This window comes from Myotis lucifugus, unplaced genomic scaffold (assembly GCF_000147115.1).
Source record: "Myotis lucifugus unplaced genomic scaffold, Myoluc2.0 scaffold_87, whole genome shotgun sequence".
Lineage (NCBI taxonomy): Eukaryota > Metazoa > Chordata > Mammalia > Chiroptera > Vespertilionidae > Myotis > Myotis lucifugus.
The window spans coordinates 3,778,854-3,800,243 of NW_005871135.1; the positions used below are offsets into that span (position 1 = coordinate 3,778,854).

The following is a 21,390-nucleotide window of genomic DNA, read 5'->3' on the forward strand; positions in this document are numbered from 1 at the left end:
TAAAGCTTCATAATATACTAGAGGCCTGGTGCATGAATTTGTGCACATTGAAAGGAAATTAATTAGAAGAAATATTTTAATATCGCTATTCACCCTTTCTCTGTAATAGACATGTCAACCAAATTCATGAATGACAATGACAGATGGAAACACGCGTGCAATTGGTACCAGCAAGAGCTTTATATATATAGATAAACTTAGACCTGCTTTCTGATTTAGCTAAACTTTTTCCAGCCCAGTGAAGCACCCCAACTTCTCTTTCAGGTAATTGTCAGCAACTCAGCAGTAAATATCAACACGAAGCAGATTATTATTGTAGATCATGCAGGGAAAACAAATGGTAAAATATTTAACTGCAGCAGTGTTTGACTATATTCTGCACAGTGAGAAAACCTGAAGTCATTTTCATGGTCCACCATTTATTACTTCTTTTCAGTTGGGTCAAGTTTCTAAGCGTTCTAAATCTCCATTTTCCAGCTAATAAAAAGAAAATAGGATTCCACTGAGTCTCCTATCTACCTACTCCAGGACTTCTGTGAGGATCAAATGAGATGAGGCATGGGAAAACACTTCAAAGACATTTGGTTAAAGTATAAAATGTTTCCACCTGGCTATAAAACAAGTTGTGTTCCTGGGCTGAAGAAACTGCAAGGAGGCTAGTCGCTAGGGAGAGGAAGCCAGGCATTGCTATGTGACATCATTACCTGGCGCCCATAGCCACCATTTCAGGGCTGGGCTGGGCTGTGGGCCACATTTTGCTCCATAGGGGTCTTGGAAGTATCGACTGCGATTTGGTGGGGTGTCGCTCTGGGGTGGTGGCAGGGCCTGTGCCCCAATTGGGGGAAGCCGAGTGTTGCTTTGTCGGCACCAGGTCCATGGTGCTGTGTCTCTGTAAATGGCCAGTGCGCGTCACAGCAGCTCCTGCATTGAGTGTCTGACCCCTGGTGGCAGTGCATGTCATAGCGACCAGTCAGATGGTCAGACACTTAGCATATTAGCCATATATATATATATATATATATATATATATATATATATTGACATAAAGTATAATTTACTTAAAGTAAAAATAGTTTGTTTGTACACTTTACTGGCTTTGTTACACATGCACACATGTATGTAAAAAGCACCTTAATTAAGATATAGAAAACCTCCATTGCCCAATAACTTTTCTTGTGCCCCTTTGAGTCACTTAATGGCATCTAATAGGTCTCTGAGGCACTATTCACTTTTCTTCTATCTTTTTTTCTGTTCCTCAGACTTAATAATTTCTATTGTCCTATCTTCAACTTCACTGATTCTTTCTTCTGCCTGCTCAAATTTGCTTTTAAATCCCCCTAGTGAATTTTTCATTGCAATTATTATAATTTTCAGCTCTAGAATGCTTTATTATTTCTTTTTTATTTTCTCACTCTTTATTGATAGTTCCATTTTGTTTATACAGGCAGCCCTCGGGTTACATAGGACTTGAAGTACGTCGTTTCGTGGTTACATTGCCATCTCCCATTTATTTATATATATAAAAAAGTTCCATCATTTTGATGTATGTACATATGTGCTTTATGTTTTTTATTATTTATTTACCACAAGTAAAAGTCAGGAATTTTTATCTTTCTTTTAAATTTTGTTTACTGTTTCACTTCATTACTGCTGTGTATGTGTTCCATGTGACTGACGTAGGTGCTTTATGTAGGTGGGTTCCGACTTACAGCGAAAATTGAATTACGTCACGCCGCAGGAACTGATCTCTGATGTAACCCGAGGAACTACTGTACAGTGTTTTCTTGACTTTCTTTTTCCCAATCATCCTATAGTTTTGAGCATCTTTGACAGTTGTTTTAAAGTCTTTGTCAGGGTCATTTCTGAGAACAGTTTATTTTTTTCTTTGAATGGGCCATACTTTACTGTTTCTTTGTATGCCTTGTGATTTTTTTAACTGAAATTCTACATTTGAATCTAATACTGTGGTAACTCTGTAAATAAGATTATCTCCCTCCCCCCGAGTTTAGCTGTTTTTTGTTCGTTTTCATTCATTGATTTTGCCTTTTTGGTTGTTGTAAGCTGTCTTTGTGCCAAGGATCAGCCCAAGTGTAACATAAGGTCTTTTCAGAGCCTTTCCCTGAGTATGCATAGTCATTTACTAATTTTCCCCATGTATGTAGTTGTTTTTGAATGTTCTATTCTTTAATATATGCCTTCAAAGGAGGGAAAGTTGTCGAGTGTGTTTCCCTCCACGTCCTGTGTGGTTCAGGGTTCGGGTCTGAAAGAGGAGCCGCACACAAATGAGAGAGAGAAGAGATGAGATAATTTGGAAATATTGGGGGACCAGGCGGGCAAGTCCAGAAGGACTTCCACCGATGCTCAGGCTGCTCCAACCTTTTATTTGATCTGGGGTAGCCCTAGGGTAAGGAGGTTTCAATGACACACAGATTAGCTCATCAGCAGACAATTTCCAGAAATAGGCAGAATATCTAATCAACAATAGTCAACAAAGATTTACATGAGTATCTAAGGAATTAAGTGAATTAAGGTGGGGATGATGCTTCAGCTACCATTATCTAGATTAACTGGGTGGTGCACAGCTCCGACCTTTGCTAGGGCTTCAAAGGTCACTAGCTTTGGGGGTCTCTACTCTTCTCTGCTAGTGAAGACGATAGGTGGTCTCTGACAGAAAGTGAAGGGAGAACAAAGGGGCACTGGCACTTTAAACCCCCTGGAAGTCACCTCAACTGGAAGTCACCTCAACTGGAGGGGAAAGGGAGCCACATGTGGCTCTTTGGCCCCTTGAGTGTGGCTCTTCCATAAAATACCGCAACAATGGGAGAAGGTGCAACACCAATGGCTGCTGCCTGTTTGTCTGTACCTCCATGATCAGAAGCAACATTTAGCAATCAGAGCACAGGTTCCTGATATGTGAAGGAGAGGGCCCTTTACGCCCACCCTGGCTTGCATAAGCTGCATGCAAACTGCTCCAGGAACACATGCACAACTGCCTACCAGATGGCTGGAAGTGGAGAATGAGTCGCTGCTACTGTGTGAAGAGTTGAAATTAACCTTAGTTTGCCATTCAAGTTTCTATAGACTCCAGAGTTCCAAAATAGTTACATCAAACAGATTTTTGCCAGTGCAATTATTGTCTAGCTGAGGAGACAGATTTCCTGGTGCTTCCTATTCTACCATATTCCCAGAATCCTCTTATCCTGGAAAGGTGTGTGTTTTTTCTCCCCAGAAGATCTTTTTACTTTTTAAATGTATTGATTTTTAGCCAGGCCAGCATGGTTGAGTGGTTGAGCATCGACCTATACACCAAGAGGTCACGGTTCAATTCCCGGTCAGGGCACATGCCTGGTTTGTGGTCTTGATCCCCAGTGTGGGATGTTCAGGAGGCAGCCGATCAATGATTCTCTCTCATCATTGATGTTTCTGTCTCTCTCCCTCTCCCTTCCTCTCTGAAATCAATTAAAAATGTATTTTTTAAAAGGTTATCTTAAACTTATTGATTTTTAGAGAGAGAGAGAGAGAGATCGACCTGCTGCCCCACCCATTCATGCATTCATTGATTCTTATATATGCCCTGACCTGGAATCAAACCCAAAACCTTGGTGTATCAGTATGATGCTCTAACCAACTGAGCTACCACGTCAAGGCCTACCTGGGAAGGCTTTTAAAGTTCCAGTGTCTACCCCATACCAATTGAGTCAGACTCTTTGGGGTCAAAACCAAGCATCAATATTAGCTCTCCTGGTAATTCCAGAATGCAGCCAATTTAAGAACCAATACTTTATGCCTGCTACAAATAAGAGAGAGGCATAACTCTCTTGGGCTACTTTAGATTTTGGAGGCAGTGTCCCACACATGAGGGTATCCAGCTGCCTCCCATTTGATTGATAACTGTAAAAGCAATGACTTCCAGTGGGACCCTGGACAACAGAAAGCTCCACCACTGGTCTAGGTTGCAGGCAAGTTGCTCTGCCACTGGACCTCTTATGACCAATTGTATCTTACATAGTTCAAAGGGTCTGAAGTAGACTGTGATGATGGATGTAGACTGTGGCTGGCCTTGATTGAGAACTTACAGCAGGAGCCCACTGAATTCTAGAGCAAGGAAATGCCCCTTGAGCAGATAACCATTTTCTTCTAGAGTTACTAAAAAATTTCCCCTCTTCCTTCCTTGTCTTGACTTCATAGTGTTTGGGTGTATTCTGGATTTATTATTTATTTTATGGATTGCAGAATAGTTAGATGGGCTAAATAACCAAAGGAGAAACAGTTATTATGTGGAGATAGTAGACTCTGAGAAGCCTGGCACTCTGGCATTATCCATGAATTCCATGGTCTGCTATTCAGAGAGGGGGCTGTGCTAGAATAGTGCATAATGTTTTTGGATTATGGTAGCAGGACATATTTTACCTGTGTGGGAAGAAATGATTGATAGCCAAGCAGCTCTAGGTGGAAATGTTGACAGTTTTAGAGGCATCTAACTCAGCTCATAACTATAGGTCCTTGCCTGAGAAACTGCTCTATATTATAATCCACCCTCCAATAAACCTCTACCCCATGGCACAGCTGCTGGGAGCAGGAGTGGCTGCTGTGCCATTTGGGTTTTCTTTTCCAGGAATATAGAGTTTTGAAGGAAGAAACTCTGAGTCTGGAAATAGTTGGAGCTGGGTCATATTGGCAGACCTCTAGGGCAGTGGTCGGCAAACTGCGGCTCGCGAGCCACATGCGGCTCTTTGGCCCCTTGAGTGTGGCTCTTCCACAAAATACCAACTTCTGCGCATGGGCCACGAAGTTTCAATTGCACTGTACATGCACGCCCGCACGTGGTATTTTGTGGAAGAGCCACACTCAAGGGGCCAAAGAGCCACATGTGGCTCGTGAGCCGCATTTTTCCGGCCACTGCTCTAGGGGAAGTTCATTCTTTTCTGCTGTTGAAGCCCTTGAATTTCACTGGCACTTCTTCATGAGCTGGTTATAGTGATGTGAACAACTAAAATTCTACACAACCAACTCCTAAAAAAAGAAAGATGAAAAGAAAAGGAAAAAGAGACCTGATTTTTAGTGTTTGCTTATTCCCATGGTGTAAATACTCCCACCATGGCTAATACCAAGCTACCACAGTGAAGGCACTAAACAGAGAGTTGGGAAGTATTACGTGCAACAGGCTCCCAGCAGGAAAGAACCAGCTTCAGTGCACCACTGCCTGGTTGTCAATTCTGCCTTGCATTCAGTGGAACTCTCCAGTAGCCTCTCAATATTCATTTCTGGGTTTAGGGGATATCAGTTCCTTGCAACCAAAATGTCTTTAACTAAAACACCTAGCTAGCATAACCACCTTTTATTCTGAACAATTACAGTCAATTCATTGAAAGTGTGTTCTAACTTTGGCTGATTTTTCAAAGCCCCATACTTTAAATATTTATAGCTATTTTCATTTATATGTAAAATCCATAGCTATTTCTACAAACGGGCAGTCTTCACCAGGTCCAGAAAACATGTTTTTAATCACTGCAGTTGCTTAGAGTAAGTGTTATCTTTGGAAATTCCTGCCCTCCAGTGTCCAGTATAGGGAACTGCTCTCTTCTTTTGTCAGCTGTGAATGTTATAGGACTAAGAAGTGAGTTGGAAGCTTTTGACACTCATCAAAGACTAATTCCAGGGTATAGACAGGTGGGTATTATGCATATTGGCTCTCCTATATTTCTTTCTTAATGAAGTTCAAAGGGATTTTACAGCAGGGTCCCTCAACCTCATCACATTTTGAGCCAGACACTACTTTGTTGTGGTGGCTTTCCTGTGCATTTTAGGATGTTTAGCAGCACCCCTGGCCTATACCTAATAGATGTGAGTAGTACCCTCCCCATCCCTACCCCCAAGTTGTGACAACCAACAATATTTTCACTCATTGCCAAGTATCCCGGGGTCAGGGCGAGGGTGGGAGTGGAGGTGGTGATGGTGGTGGTGCAAAATCATCCTGATTGAGAATCACTGCTCTATACTGATGGAGCAAATTTGTCTCATGCACCACTGACCTTAAGTAGCACTGAACCCAGTACGTTATGCAGGTTAGAGCCTAAAGCTCAAGCTGCCCCTCCTGAGTTCCTGTACTGTGTACTACAGGAGGAAAATTTCCAGGTGCCAGATAGAAAAGTATCTGAGTTCATAATGAAAAAATTTTAAATTTAGTTAAAAAGCACTTCTTTGAGACATGATGGGAGTATATATAATGATTCATTCATTCATCTTGTAGATATTCGTTAAGCAGTGCCCCTGAAATAGGTGATATAACAGGTTCTAGAGCTGATGCAACGACAGACTATGGGCCTGCCTATAAGGAACTAATTATTCTAGAAGGTTCAGTGGGGGATATTTTCAGTTATAAGAGAAAACTCAATTCCAACTGACTTAAATGATAATGGTACTTTATTGGCTCACATGTTCAAAAAGCCCACTGGAGCCAGTGGCTTAGGGTTGTCATCAAGGACTGTGTTCCCTTCAGTTTTCTCTGCTCTTCCATTCCTATTGCCAGTTTCATCCTAATGCTGACCTCCCTTGTGGTCACCAGAGGTGTTAGCAGCTCCCAATGTTACATGCTTCCTCATTTCCTGAGGACCTGAGATTCACATTGATTGGGCTAGTTTAGGTCACCTGCCACCCCCAAATCAATCATTGCCACCTAAGCAATGAAAGGTGCTGATTGGCTTAGTCTGGATCTCTTGCTCCAACGATGGCACCAGTTTCCATTGAAATCACACAGACTCCGTAAAAGAGACCAAGCATTGCTGGGAGAAGGAGAAAGAGAGCCATACATGTTGAGCGAATGTGGAGCCCTCATCCAGCCAAAGCATTCTCATGATTTTTGCTACTTTTCGCACCATTTGTGTGGGTCTCTGTAAAAGTTTTATCACAGTCTTCTGTGCTTTACATCTGCTGCTCCTCCCTCTGAAGTCTCATTCCATCTCTACTCCTCACAGTGATCCCCTCTCTCTTTCAAAACTCAATTTAAAGTCATTTCCTCCAAGTCTATTTGCACTTCATCAGACACCCTTCCCTCCTACACTCCTTTAGCCCTTAACTTCCCTGTGCCTTTGTTTGCTCAGCTTTTGTTGACTGCTTCTCAAACTTGGCTATATGATGAGTGTACCAGTGGTCAGCAATCCGCGGCTCGCGAGCCACATGCGGCTCTTTGGCCCCTTGAGTGTGGCTCTTCCACAAAATACGGACTTCTGTGCATGGGCCACGAAGTTTCAATCGCACTGTACATGTGCACCCGCACGTGGTATTTTGTGGAAGAGCCACACTCAAGGGGCCAAAGAGGCACATGTGGCTCGAGAGCCGTAGTTTGCCGACCACTGGTCTAGACCTACATTCTACTTCTGAAGAGTTTTTGATCGACTAAGTTCTTTAATGCCTAATAAAGGAATTGAGAGCTTCTAATGATGCTTCCTTGGTGTCCAAGGATATTCTTTCCATTGATTTTTAGAGAGTGGAAGGGAGGGAAGAGGAGAAACATGTATGTGAGAGAGAGACATCAATTGGCTGCCTCCCACCTGCACCCCAACTGGGGATCGAACCTGCAATCCAGATATGGTCTACTAGGTTGACCAGGAATAGAACCCTCGACCCTTTGGTGTGTGGGCCAAAGCTCTAACCACTTAGGCACATCGGCTAGGGCATGAGCATCTGTTTTAAAAATTTGCAAGTCTCACCTATGTTCTATCTTTGTAAAAGTCCACATTTTTAGAAGGACATGAGGACTTTTGGAAATCTAAGAATTTAAAACGCTAGAATTGACAATTCTGAATATCTTTGGGAGAAAATGCACAATCCATGACAACAATATACTGAGAAAATAATTTATTCAATTGTAAATCAGGAGTTTTATTTTTATTTTCTTATGTTTAAGAATAACTATTCATGACAATCTTGAGTTTGTTTGGGATTAAAATTTAAATGAATAAAAAAAATCAAGATTCCCTCAAACATAAACATCAGCCATTTAATCTTTCAGGATAGATAATTTTGTTGGTTCCAGACTTAAACCAGTAACTTTCCCTACTCTAGGATGTATTTCAGAAAACTTGAGTTAGAGAGAAGCAAGAGTCCTGGTGAATGTGTAATCTCCTTTAAAGTCCACTTCTTCAGGATTTTTGTTGGTTTTGTTTTGTTTCACTGCATTGTGATTATTTTTTTGGCAAGAAGTGAAGAGTAGGAGGCACAGTGCAATGGTAGGAAAATGTAGGTTTCAATTGATCAGAGAAGCCCAGTGTGCTGAACGTCAAGCCAGCGCAATGATTCTTCAAATATATCACTTAAAAAAGGAAACATGACTTTAACTGGAACACAAGCAAAATATAAATATGTAAATGTTGCCTTCTAACTTCCTTTACATTGAATTGCTTAACTTTAAATTATAGGTAGGATTTTATAACTTCTCTTAGAGAAGGGAATTGAATGTTAAGCTGTTCAGTTATGAGGACTGGGTTTCCCATTGCCATCCTGTCTGCTTTTGATATCAAATCAATTAACCATTTTATTAAATGTGTCTGGTTGTTACACCTCAGTAGTGCAGATGGGGCAGGGGAAAATTAGGTTATTTGGAGGGAGGGTTTTTCCTCCTATCCATTCCTGATGTCAGCCCTCCAAACGGGGTACAATAGGCTGAGGAACTCTGAGGGTTGGAGCAAGTGGCAGTTGGACTTGCTGCTGATGATTGTCATGAAGCCCCTGTCTGGAAAATTCCTTGCAAGCTTCTTCAGTCCATTTTAGGCCTCTGTCTTCTCTGACACCATCCACTTCTTCTGGCCAAGGATCTGAAGACACAGTTGCAGAATCTGGCAGACTGAATGTGACTTGGGCAAAACAAAGAAGTATCTTCCATTCAAGTCCCCTCTGCTCTGGTTGTCTTGGGATTAAGGAGGCTGGAGACCATCCACATTATCCCTGTCCCATTTAGCAACTGGATCCATGCTATATTTAAGTGCCAATCCATCTCCTGTGACCTCTCAGGTGCCAATGCCCAACCATGATCTTTCCACTCTCTCCTATTTCATGGCAAACTCACTTTGAGGCTTTGTTTCCACTTCCTTCAGATTCCCTGTGACTCCAAACATTTACCACCATCATAACCACTGGGAATCTCGACAAGTCTTTTGCACAGAAGCCAAACAACATCCTGAGAAAAAGACACACATACAACAAAATGGCCTGAAGTGGTCTGCTACTGAAACCATTTGAGGATTGCCAGGTAGACTGTGTCCTCGCTGCAAGTTCTGCTGTAAAGCAACCTATGTTGCTTTAGACTCAGCACCCTTTTCTCCAGTTCTCCAGTACATTCTGACATATGTAGAGTGTTTCTGGCTTTTTTATGGCCTGTGAAAATTTTTTTTTAAGTTCATCTGATATATTTTCCCCAAACCCAGAATAGATAGGAAATCATTGGGAATTCACATCTGATTACCAGAATCCATGCTCCCATATTACAAGGCTGAAAGTTACGAGGAGTAGTAATTGCTGGGTTGGTGTTTTATTAGTATTTTTTAAAGTTAAAATTAAGTGTTACTTTTCTGAAGAAGTAGCCAGAATACTCTCTCAAATTCAGAAACCTACTGGCACAATTTAAAGTCAGATATTAGTTCTAACCAAATTATATTCTTTTGTCTGCCAAGATACCTTGACAGTCTTAATATCTGCAGGCAGGCCTATCTGATAATCCCAGCAATATTCTGGAGATAAGATTTTAGTGGGCTTGTTGAGAAGGAAATACTTGTTTAGGTGGCTTTCATCATGCCACTCGGCCTCTATGTCATTTTTCTTGTCCTGGAGGATTCCTTTGAAACACTCCTGGGTGATGTTTAGGACCTGAATGGGTGTTCCTCCAAAAATGGCCGCATGATAATAAAAATCCCCCTCGCCATACGGAATGAAGGCTGCAGACTCCTTCCGCCTCTCATAAGTAAACTCAAGAGGATCTGCCTTGTACCACCAGGCTTGTAGCTGAGCCACTGACTGGCCGAGGGTCTCCACCCCAAAGGTGTCTTGGAAGACCTGGTCCACGTCCATGCAAAAGAGGAAGTCGACCTCGTACTGGATGTGGTTCACAATGTGCTCCCCAATGGTCTTCATGCGCATCATGCTGATGTCCTGCCACCTCTTCTCAGGCTTGACCTCAAACACTTTGAAGGAACGCAAAGGACCCAGCTCTATCAAAGGCAACCTGGAGACATCATCCATCATGATGTAAAATATGACTTTGTGGCCAACCATGAAGTACTTATTAGCAGATGTTAAGAATTCTTCCAAGTAATGCTCAATGTATCTGAAACAAAGAAGAACGGGATAAATGTAACCTCTGGGACTCTGTAGGAGACCATGTACTTTCTAATCATTTTGTTTGTATTTTGAAGTTCAAGAGACAACTATTTTTCCTCATCGCAGATGTATGTTTTCATGTGGAGAGACATCTGTTACTGTAACATTCCTGACTGCTCTCCACTGTTCAGTCACTCTGCCTTGGGGAAGTGGAGGGACTTATCTGACTGCTAATTTTGGAAAGGCGACTGGCCATGAACAGCCCCCTCCCCCCCCCCGCCCCTCCTTTCCTCTCCTCTCGCTCTTGGAAACTGTATGTATTGGAGATAGTATGTATGCTTTGGGCCTTATAAGATATTTAGTGGTACAGGCACCGCTCTGATGTACAGAGGCCTGGAGTTTCTAGTGCAATAGCTGCTTGGTTGCCTGAGTCTTTCTACTTCTGTGGTTCAATGTTAGGAGGCCTAGAGCCTACAGATATAAGCCACATTCTCCAATACCAGCTTCAACTGTAATGAAGATGGTATTTACTACCATCTGCCTTACTTAGCCCTTTGTTTTGGTTTAGACTTTGGGTAGGCAAAAGGGATGTGAGTTCTTTTTTTCTTCCAAGCTTTATTGGCATATAATTGACATGTAGCACTGTATAAGTTTAAGGTGTACAAAGTGTTGATTTAATATACTTATATATTGCAAAATAATTACCACCTTAGTTAGCTAATACCTCCATCACGTCACATAATTACCATTTCTCTTTTGTGGTAAGAATATTTAAGATCTACTTCCTTAGCAACTTTTAAGTATACATAATATAGTACTGTTAACTGTAATCACCAGGCTATACATTAGGTCCCCAGAACTTACTCATGTTATAACTAGAAGTTTACACCCTTTGACTAACATCAGGGGGCGCTAATCCTTTAGCCTCCCTCAAAAACTCCAACCTACATATCCCAATGTTGCTACTACTCTATCAGATGCACCATGATGTGACCCTTGGGTTCTATGGGGATGCATTAAGCTGAACCATTGCCATTCTGGAACCCAGAGAATGGGTAAAGGGACATGGATATCCTTTCATATTACATATTCACTCTGTGAGCCTCCCACTGATCACCCAAAACTCCAACCCATTGACCAGATACCACCATAATAAGTTCCATCCAAATATCAAAGCAAACAACCTCTGAGTTAGCCTTATTTAAACTATTTTTTCTCTTTTTAAAAGTCTTTATTTTTTACAACATTTTTAGGTTCACAGAAAAATTGAACTAAAAGCACAGAGTTCCTGCCCAGTCAGTGTGGCTCAGTGGCTGAGCATAGACCTATGATTCAGGAGGTCACGGTTCAATTCCTGGTCAGGGCACTTGCCCATGTTGTGGGCTCGATCCCCAGTAGGGGGCATACAGGAGGCAGCTGATCAGTATTTCTCATCATTGATGTTTCTCTCTCCCTTCCTCTCTGAAATCAATTTAAAAATATGTTTTCAAAAATTTTTAAACAAAAGCACAGGGTTTCCTTATACTCCCCTTGTCCCTCCTCTCTCCCACATTCTTCTCCACTTACACCATTCAGCACCAGGATGGGACATGTGTTGCAGTCAGTGTACATACATTGACACATCATTATCACCCCAAGTCCATAGATTACATTAAGGTTCACTCTTGGTGTACATTCCATGGGTCTGGACAAATCTATAAGGACATGTATCTACCATTATGTATTATACAGAATATTTTCATTGTCCCCAAAATCCTGTGTTCTACCTGTTCATTCATTCCCCCAACCCAACTCCTGGCAACTACTGACCTTTTTACTATAACCATAGTTTTATCTTTTCCAGAATGTTATACAGTATGGAATCATACAAAATGTAGCCTTTTCAGATTGTTTTCTTTCACTTAGTATATGCACTTAAGTTTCGTCTGTGTCACTAATACAGATAATATTCCCATCTGGATGTACCACAGTTTATTTACCCATTCACCTACTAAAGGATATCTTGGCTGCTTCCCACTTTTGGTAATTATGAATAAAGCTGCTATAAACATTTGTCTGCAGGTTTTTATGTGGACATGTTTTCAACTCCTTTGGATAAATACCAAGAAACACAATTGCTGGATTGCATAGTAAAAGTATGCTTAGTTTTGTGAAGAATCTGCCAAACTGTCTTCCAAAGTAGTAGTACCACAAGCAATGAGTTCCTATTACTTCCCAGCATTTGGTGTTCCCAGTGTTTTGGTTTTTGGCATTCTAGTAAGTGTGTAGTGTTATTTTAGATATTTGTCTGTTCATTCAAAAAATATCATGTTGATGTCTTCTGTAACCCAGCTACATACTCTCTTGTAAAGCCATGGGGATCAGAGAGAAGAGGAAGGAGTAGAAAGATGGCTTGACCTAACTCATGCAAACCCCTGACTTATGCTCAATGAATATGGACTGAGTTTAATGGGCTGATCACAGTACTGGCCAATCATGATGTCCTGTGAGTAATAATAACTGGCACTTTTCACTTTGGTTACTGCTTGGATCCTTTTCTTTACTACCAAATTAAAGTGTACTTATAATGGTGGCCGCTAGAAACCTAAGGGTTTACAGTATTGAGTCTTTAAATGGAGAACATGTATCTGAGCAGTATAAAGAAGGACTTTGGCATGGCTCTGTGGCTGATGGCCAGGAAATTCTTTGGTGTTTTGTACCTTTAAGAAAAAATTATAGTACCCTGAAGCTGAGAGACAATCCTGGGGGAGGACGTGAGCCACTGTGTGGTCTAACACTGTTTAGAGATTGAAGCACTGAGGCTGCGTTGTTATTTGAAAATAAACCAAACATCACACCTCCTAAAAGTCCAAATCCACTCTAGTGAAGATTTATTGCTGATGAATACAGTCCTCTCCTGCCTCAGAGCGGAGAGCACAGGGCTTTCACCGGATATGCCATTTACCCTTTAGTTCTGGAGAGTTGAAACTGTGGACAAAAAAAGGGGCTATACAGAAGGTAAACCTGTATTGGATCATAAATTCCTAACTGGATAGATCATGGTGGGTAGTCTTGCCCCAAGTATATAACTTCTTTAGTAAAAGGTTTATTTTTAACTTAAGCAAGCCGTGTCTATTGTTTCTGTGCAACCAGGTTAACACACCTTTGAAATAAGAGTCCCACCCTCAAGAGAGCACATAATCTTAACTATCCCGTACACCTTGCTTTCTTCCACCTTCATGTAATATTCTTATATTCCCTCCTTATTTTCAAATGCATAAAAGAAATTGCAAAACTGTCATTCTCCAGAACATTTGAGGTCTTGCTTCTGGGCAATTGTCATCAGTTTGTGTCAAATAAAATCCTATACAAATTCTTTATAGGTTTAGATGTTTCTTTCGTTGACATAACTGTTGGTTGAAGTCATGTGGGGCAGTTCTGTTCTCTTTAGAAACACCAGGATCAAATCAACCTGCAGCATGGCTGGCTTGTCCCCTCTAGTGCCAAAGGTTTAGGTGAGCTGGGCGAGCATTGGCTTCCAACTCAACAATACTGATTCTTCTAGTAAAAATGTCAAAACTAGTTACCCTTTTCTGTTAGAGATGCTACCTAGGTCCCTGGAATCAATACAGTCAATGGCATTAGGACTTAATCGGTATGGTGCCAGCGATGGCTTCTGACCTCTGGGTTGGAAGACTTAGGAGAACTATCAGGTCTACAGAACTCTCCTTTAGGTGCTCTGGTGGGCAGAGCTCGAGCTCAGGTCAACCTGGACCTTCAACTCTTTGTATTGGGCAAAGGGGTCAACATTCCACATGGCTTTCAGAAAAGGTACTGACGAGAAAGCCAGGAAATGGGGTTGGGGGGTGGGGATGGGAAGGAAATAGGGAAATTGAACTTTTGCTTTTGTTTTTTGGGGGAAAAATCTCCAAAAGAGCAAAATGCATTATATTTTACTAGTAAAACCAATATTACAAGCTACCAATTTCAAGTAAGAATGATTGAAATTTGGGGAGAAACATTCTAAACAAGGAAATGGAAGCTGAAAGAGGAACCTATCCAACTTTTAGAAGAGGAAGTTCTGGCCAGCCAAATCTCTGTGGCCCTAAGTCCTCCAGGAGGAACCGAAGGAAGAGTGGTCAGCCAGCTCCTACGTGGAAAACCACCAACCACACTTAGATCACTGAGAACCTGCTGTAAGGGCTTCTGTCCTTGGTCCTGGGTCTTGAAAGCATGGAAAGAATAATGCACTAACCACTGGCATTTTTGGAATGTCCAGAGAAAGCCATGGAGATCGGGGTGAAGGTGGCTGTGGGTGAGTTGTATACTCTGGGCTCAGTGTGTGTAGCAGACATTTTTACCTATATCCTGAGACCTCACTTTGAGGTGGGAAGGAGTCCACTCACCGACTATGGTGTTTGTCCTCATCTTTTGGGGGATCTCAGCAGAAATGAGACTGAAATGGTCCCATTATAACATCCTCCCATCTGATCATTCAAACAAGTCATAAACAGCCTCTGTAGGCCCAGGGAGACCCTCACAAACATTTTGACAGTTGGAACAAGAAGTCAAGGTAAGTTTAATAGTGACACCTACCTTCCGATAGCAAAAACCGTCAAACCCACGGTAATCTTCTGTTTGCCATAGTAATTTTCCAAGATGGCTCTGTTATAAGTGCCTTCCCACACCACGGGTGCTTTCCAACTAGTCACTGTCACCACCTTTGGCCGTTTCCTGGTGACAAAACACAGAGTCCTGTGAGTGGGGACGGCTTGCTGAGGTGGGGCAGAGGCTGTGGGCTCGGCTGGGATTTACAGTCACTGTCCCTGAATCCTGACTGGGTCATAAGACATTTCAGGGGCAGCCTCTTCCAGGTGTGGGATGGGAGACCCAGGTGCCCCTGGGGGCTGTGGCTGTTATGGGGATCTTCCCTGCTCATCTCAGACCCTCTCCCTTTTCCTGCTTTCCTTGTTCTCTTTTTCCTCCTAATTTCCTTTCCTATCTCCTCAGCCCTTTCCTAAGCCACAAGTGGCCTCTCTGGGTGTTATTATCCCTGTGGGTACCATCTGAGCCTAAGAAGGACCTGATCCTTGACACAGGGCGATGAGAAAGGGGCAATGAGCTGAAAGAGAGAAAACCATCTCAATGTGCCTTTCACCAGAAAAGGATTTCTGAGTAGGAACCTGGTTAGAGGCCCAAGAGGGCCCCAGACTAGGGGGTTCTGGTGTTATTATTTATTTCACAAACAAAGAGAGAGTCGCCCCCCCCCCAAAAAAAAAAAGAACGGACCCAGCAGAGGCCCCTATAGCCCAGGCTGGAGCACCCAGCTCAGACCATGGGCCTATTTTGGATTCTGCACTAACTTGTGCCAGCACTTTCACATATATTTTCTCTTCTGGTCCTTGCAACAGGCCTGCCATGTAGTATGTCCGTTGTACAGGTAAGAAAACCAAGGCTCAGAAAGGTTTGTTAACTTGTTCAAGGCCACATAGCTGGCCACCGATGATGGTAACTAACACACACTGAGCACTTCCTATGGGACCGGATACTGTACTAAGAGCTTCACCTTTCAGAGGTGGGTGCTATTTTGATTCTCATTTCATCAATGAGGAAACTGTACACAGAGAGGTTAAATAACTTGCCTGAGTTCACATAGCTAGTAAGGGGCAAAGCTGGGATTTGAACCCAGATAGGCTAATTCTGGAGTCTGCGCCCTGAGCCACCACCCTATATCACTTCTTATGTGGACATTTACCTGCTATGCTGATAAAGCTGGGGCTAAAACCTGGGTCTGCCATTACTTACACTCAATTTAGCTACTTCAGTAGTTTTATCACTGCAGAATGAGAAATGCACTTTTCCCCCTTTTGTTTTTAGAAGCTTATGTGATGCTTTTAGTCACACAAAACCCCCAGCTTTGTTGAATGACAGAATTTCTCACACACACACACACACACACACACACACACACACACACACACACTGCTTATAGTTCCATAGCCAACATTTCTGAACTTAAAATCTCCCATGCACTGTCACCTCACTGCAGTCCTGTTTTAGCTTGTCAAAGATCTTTTAACAGTTCTGACCCAGCCTAAGTTGTGCAGTTGTGTAGGAGCTGGACATCTGGTAGGCAGGTAATAATAATTTCTTAAAAAAGGAAAAGAGGAGGAGGAGGAAAGGAAGGGAGCTGGTATCCTGAATACTTATGGTACACAGGGGCTAAGTACTTGACTTTCACTGCCTCATTTAATCCTTACCATGGATTATAAAATAGATGCTATCATCATCTCCATTTTACAAATAAAGTAGGGGTAGGATAGGAGAAAGGAACTTGGTCTTTAGCCATTTAATTTATAGGAGGGGCCAGACCAGGGCACTCAATCTCTCGATATACATTTTGGAAGTTCCTTCTCCTTTACCAGGCCCAGTGCTGAGCACGGGGATCAGAGAAATGAGAACCCCCCCCCCCTCTACTACCTCTTGAGAATCTCAGTTCTGACAGGTGGCCAGCCTGCTACACACTCCTCAACTGCATGACCACTCAGGCCACAACTTCTAGAAAGACTGAGTCAGAAAACCAGTGTTCAGTTTCGTTACTTGGTTGGGAAAATTCTTTGAGCAGGAAAAAAAAAGTAGCACTATTAAAAATTAATGTTTAATTAAAATGTCCTATTTCCCATCTGTTAACTATTAAATTCCACTGGCAAGTCCAATATGTCAGCGCCCCTAAGAAAAGGAGCCAGATGACTTACAGGCAGTGGCGGGGAGGGGATGGGGGACAGGATGAGATCAGTTTCCTGAATGAACCTCTGTATCAAGGTGTCTTAGTCATCAAAACCCAAAACCTCCCTCCTGCAAACAAGAAGTGACAGGTCAGGCCACACATGTGCAAGAGCAGAGCTAGCCTTTGCCACTCTCAACTGCCAAAGAGGTTCAAGGTCACAAAGATGGGACTCTAAAAGGAGGGGAAGTGCTGCTGGGAAGGACTCGGAGCTGCCCCCAAAACCTTCCAAGCAGGGTACCCACCAAGTCCACCAGTATAGGCCAAAGGCGTCCCACAAATTAAAAGGGCTCCAGAACCAAAACCTACACCTACTTGTGAGATTGGTAGCTTTTTCATTGTATGTACTCATTTATGAGAACATTGTGGTATCTATCCAAGTGTTGGGGGGAGGAAGTGTTAAAAGTCCAGTAACTGTGCATGCAGGTCAACAAAGATGTGGAATGCACACATTACTCAGTGAACTCCTTCTAGGCAGCAGCTGCTGGAGAGACCCAGCAAAGAGCCTATGGCAACAGGGACAAGGGTGAGGGCTGTGAAATGCAGATAAGATGATGTGGGAAGAATTTTGGAGAAAGAATTAACAGAACACGTTAATGAATTAGACTGTAGGATGGGTGGAGGAGGAGGCTGAATCGGAGAGCTGTCCCAGATCCTGGCTTGAGATGGGAATTGAGGAGAACAAGTGTGGGGTGGGATCACGTGAGACATGCAGAGACATCAAGCAGGCAGTTAGACACAGTCAGCGCTCAGAGGAAACCTTTGGGCTAATGATATACATGGGAATCAGTCTCACACGGATGGTCTCTAATGCCCTGGAAATGGATGAGAGCACATGGAAGATGGTGTGTAAAGAAGAGATGAGGATACTGGACTCAACCTCCAGAAGCTCTAATCTGTGAAGGCGGGAAAGGAGAAGCCCCTGTCAAGGAGACAGAAGGGAGAATGGGGAGTAGGAGGAAAAGTACGAGGATCTGGTGTCAAAGAAGCTGAGAGATCTTGATGTAGAAATGTGTACACAACATACTGTGATGTTTTAGGTAGTTTACAGAAAAGAATACAGTTATATAAATATATTTATTTGTTTATTCCATTGTTGGTCTAGTCATTTATGTGAGAAACGCACTCTGGTGCCCTGAGAAGGCTTAAATTTGGTGCCGTTTCAAACCAATATTCTTTAAATATCTGCTCTCCATTCCTTTAGAGAGAAGCTGAGCCATGCATGGGGGAGACTGAAGAGAATGACAGCTGGTGGCCCTCATCTGACCCTCCTCTCTGTTCCCAGTAATTCAGCCCTGACCCCGCCACTCAAATCCTGCTCAGCAAAGCACAAGTGTCACCGTGAAAGTGTGCCACCCTCATCAGAGGGTGGCATTATTCAGGCTTACAGATCCCACTGCCACCTGTATTCTGATGGCTTCTCATCCTCCATCTCTACCATATATCTTCTGCTGAGCTTGGGCACTGCTAACAGATGGGACACACTGCTTGTGTGTGCCCCCTCCCCCAAATTTATAAGTTAAAACCTAATCCCCATTGTTATACCCTCTGATTTTCTATTTAATTTCAATTTTTTTTAAAAAGCTGGTATTGACCCATTAAGCTAGTATCTGAACGTAGTAATGGAGAGTAACTGGATCTGAGTAATGGATCTGAGATTTTGCATCACCGTTGCCATTTTACTGATGAGTTAACTGAATCTCAGAGAGAATTTTCTTGCTCTGACTCTCCATCCTGTGGCTTTCCACAACATGCTGTGGCCTCTGAGACCACAGCCGAGTATTTTGTGATTCACCTGCTACCACTGGCCAGTCACCATGTTATTGTTCCAGCAATTGAGTCAAAACATCCAGACTCTGTTTCTCATCTAATCTGTCGTTAAAGGTCTAAGATTCTGTCTCCCCACTGAGAGATGTTCTCAGTGGCACTGTTGCCTACACAGCCCCCTGCCACCTCCCGCTGACCCATGGATTTGCTGCACACAAGGGACCCTCTTACTCTGGATTAAACCAGTCAGACAGCTGAAGCTCTTCGTTGTCTTCCTTTTCTCTCTCTATGTCTTCTTCCTCTTGGGAATTGTGGGTCCTATGTACAAAGGGAAAGCAGGGTGAATAAGGCAGGGAGGGCATCTACGGTGTCAGGAAGTCAGTGACTGTCTGGAGAAGGTTCATAATACTAAATGGTTATGCATAAGGACATATTTTGGATAAAAAGGCGCAGTACCCGTCTTTGTGATGATGATCCAAGACAGCATAGTTAGCAGTTTAAAGACACAACAGCCCTCAGATTATTTCAGGGGCGGGGGAATTTTATCAAATAGTCCACATAAGGACATTTTATCTTATGATAATCTTTCCTACAACCTGAACTTCAGCCCAAGCCCCACTCACCCCCAACTTAAAAAACAAAAACCTTTACGGTTCCGTTCCCAACCATGAAATAGATTCCTTATATGATTTCAATAAGCCAGAAACATGAGTGACTGAGACGGCCATGGCCATGACACTGTTTATCTGGACTCTAAACATGTTCAGTCGGTGGAAACACAGACCAGCGTCTCATAGCCTTACCCATTTTCAAACCAGTTCGGAAACCACCAGCCCTTCTGACTGCCACTGTCACCAAGTTCTGGGTTTCTAAGAAATGAAAAAGATGAAAAACATTTTTAGAAAATGAGGCAGTCCCAGACTGGGGTTTTTCCAAATTCTTTTTATGACAGAAAATGATTAAACAAAATTTTTAAAACTGCCGGCTGGTAAAACAAACAGAAGTGAAGCTGCTCCAGGTGAATGGGAGAGGCCAGGCCTGATAGTGCCCAGACCTCCTCCTGGGACAGCTCCTGCACTCGCTCATCATCCAGGGAGCCCCGGCAGGGCAGGAGGAGAGAAAGAGAATGATGGGGGGGAGGGGACGACAGTAATACATAAACTCAAGTCTTGGATCTGCCACTTACTATTGTATGGCTATGATAGGCCATTTTTCCCTTTCTGAATCTCCATTTTTCTCCTCTGAAAAGTCAGATAATAATACTAATACAGGGTGGGGTAAAAGTAAGTTTATTTGTGAGTCTACTTTTGCCCCACCCTGAATAGTAATAATAATAATAATAATAATAATAATAATAAACCTACCATGAAGGTAGCTAAATGAAATAGCATACATAAAAGAGCTTTCTAAGTTGAAAATAAATGTAACAGGTTGTGATCTTAATAAAGAAACCAGCGCACCTGTCCAAGAATGATCTCTTTTGCTTTAACTAGGAGAACTCAGGTTGCTACAAAGTCAGCAGTTACAGCCTCAGGAAATCTGCTTATGTGGTGCATCATATTTATTGTTTGGCAGCTATTGTCCCCACCTTGAATCCCTGGAATAAATACCACCTGATTATGGCGTATGATCTTTTTAATGTGTTGCAGAAATCTGAGGGTCTCTGAACCAGAAACTCAGAAACCTGTAATCAGAAGCCACCTTCCCCACCCACATGCAGAAGTTTCCACACTCATCTTGAGAGTCTCCCCAAGGTAGGGGCCTTCTGGGGGAGGGGAAATGGGAAACCAGGAGATGTAAGGCCTTTCATTTGGACAAATTGAGTGCTGAAACGTGAACAGACATGATAATATTAATAAACCTGTTTGAAAGCTCATCTACTTTCAGGGAGCATTTAAGATGATTTATGAGTAAGAACTACAGTTACAATAACTGGGGAAATAATACCAGAATAAAACAAACAAGAGGGAACAGAAAGAGAAACATTTACTTAGTCATTCAGGTACGTATTTTCACAATGACCCTGGTCATCCCAGCAACTCTCAAGAATAAAGGTTTTACCTCTATTTTCATTTAGCTGAAATATTGGCTGAGTAGGTTTGGGAAAACTGCCAAGATCCCATGGCATTTTGTAAGCATAAAAACCCAGACTTAATGCCACGAGATAAGCTGTATCAGAAATGAAGGCTGAGGGAAGTACAAGCAGTTAAGCAAACCACATTGCTCTGGGCTTCCTGGCAACCAAGCCAAAGATAGAAAAATGAAGGCTTACATAGTTCTTACTGGCAATGATGATGATGATAATAATCCTATCTAATAAAGAAGAATATGCTAACTGACCCTCACTCCATCGCAAAGATGGTGGTGCCCACAGCCAATAAGGAGGGAATATGCTGATTGCCCCGCCCTCAAAGATGGCAGTGCTCACAGCCAATAAGGAGGGAATATGCTAATTGACTGTCCTGCCCTCAGAAATGGTGGCACCCACAGCCAATAAGGAGGGGATGTGCTAATTAACTGCCAGGCCCTCACACAAGATGGCTGCCCCC

At 42.6% G+C, this 21,390-nt stretch overlaps 1 protein-coding gene across 2 annotated transcripts in view; it reads right to left on the reverse strand.

The window, feature by feature from the left end:
- Positions 1-7,842: 7,842 nt before the first annotated feature.
- The window catches only part of LOC102418670 (N-acetyllactosaminide alpha-1,3-galactosyltransferase), a 36,826-nt gene continuing 23,278 nt past the window's right edge, over positions 7,843-21,390 (reverse strand). For both annotated transcript variants that reach the window (XM_023755947.1, XM_006091114.3), the window contains 4 exons: positions 19,645-19,710; positions 19,073-19,159; positions 14,887-15,024; positions 7,843-10,318 (listed from right to left, as the gene is read on the reverse strand). In XM_023755947.1, the coding sequence (XP_023611715.1) occupies positions 9,625-10,318; positions 14,887-15,024; positions 19,073-19,159; positions 19,645-19,710 (985 nt within the window). In that variant the 3' untranslated portion in view covers positions 7,843-9,624. The remainder of the gene's footprint in view (positions 10,319-14,886; positions 15,025-19,072; positions 19,160-19,644; positions 19,711-21,390) is intronic.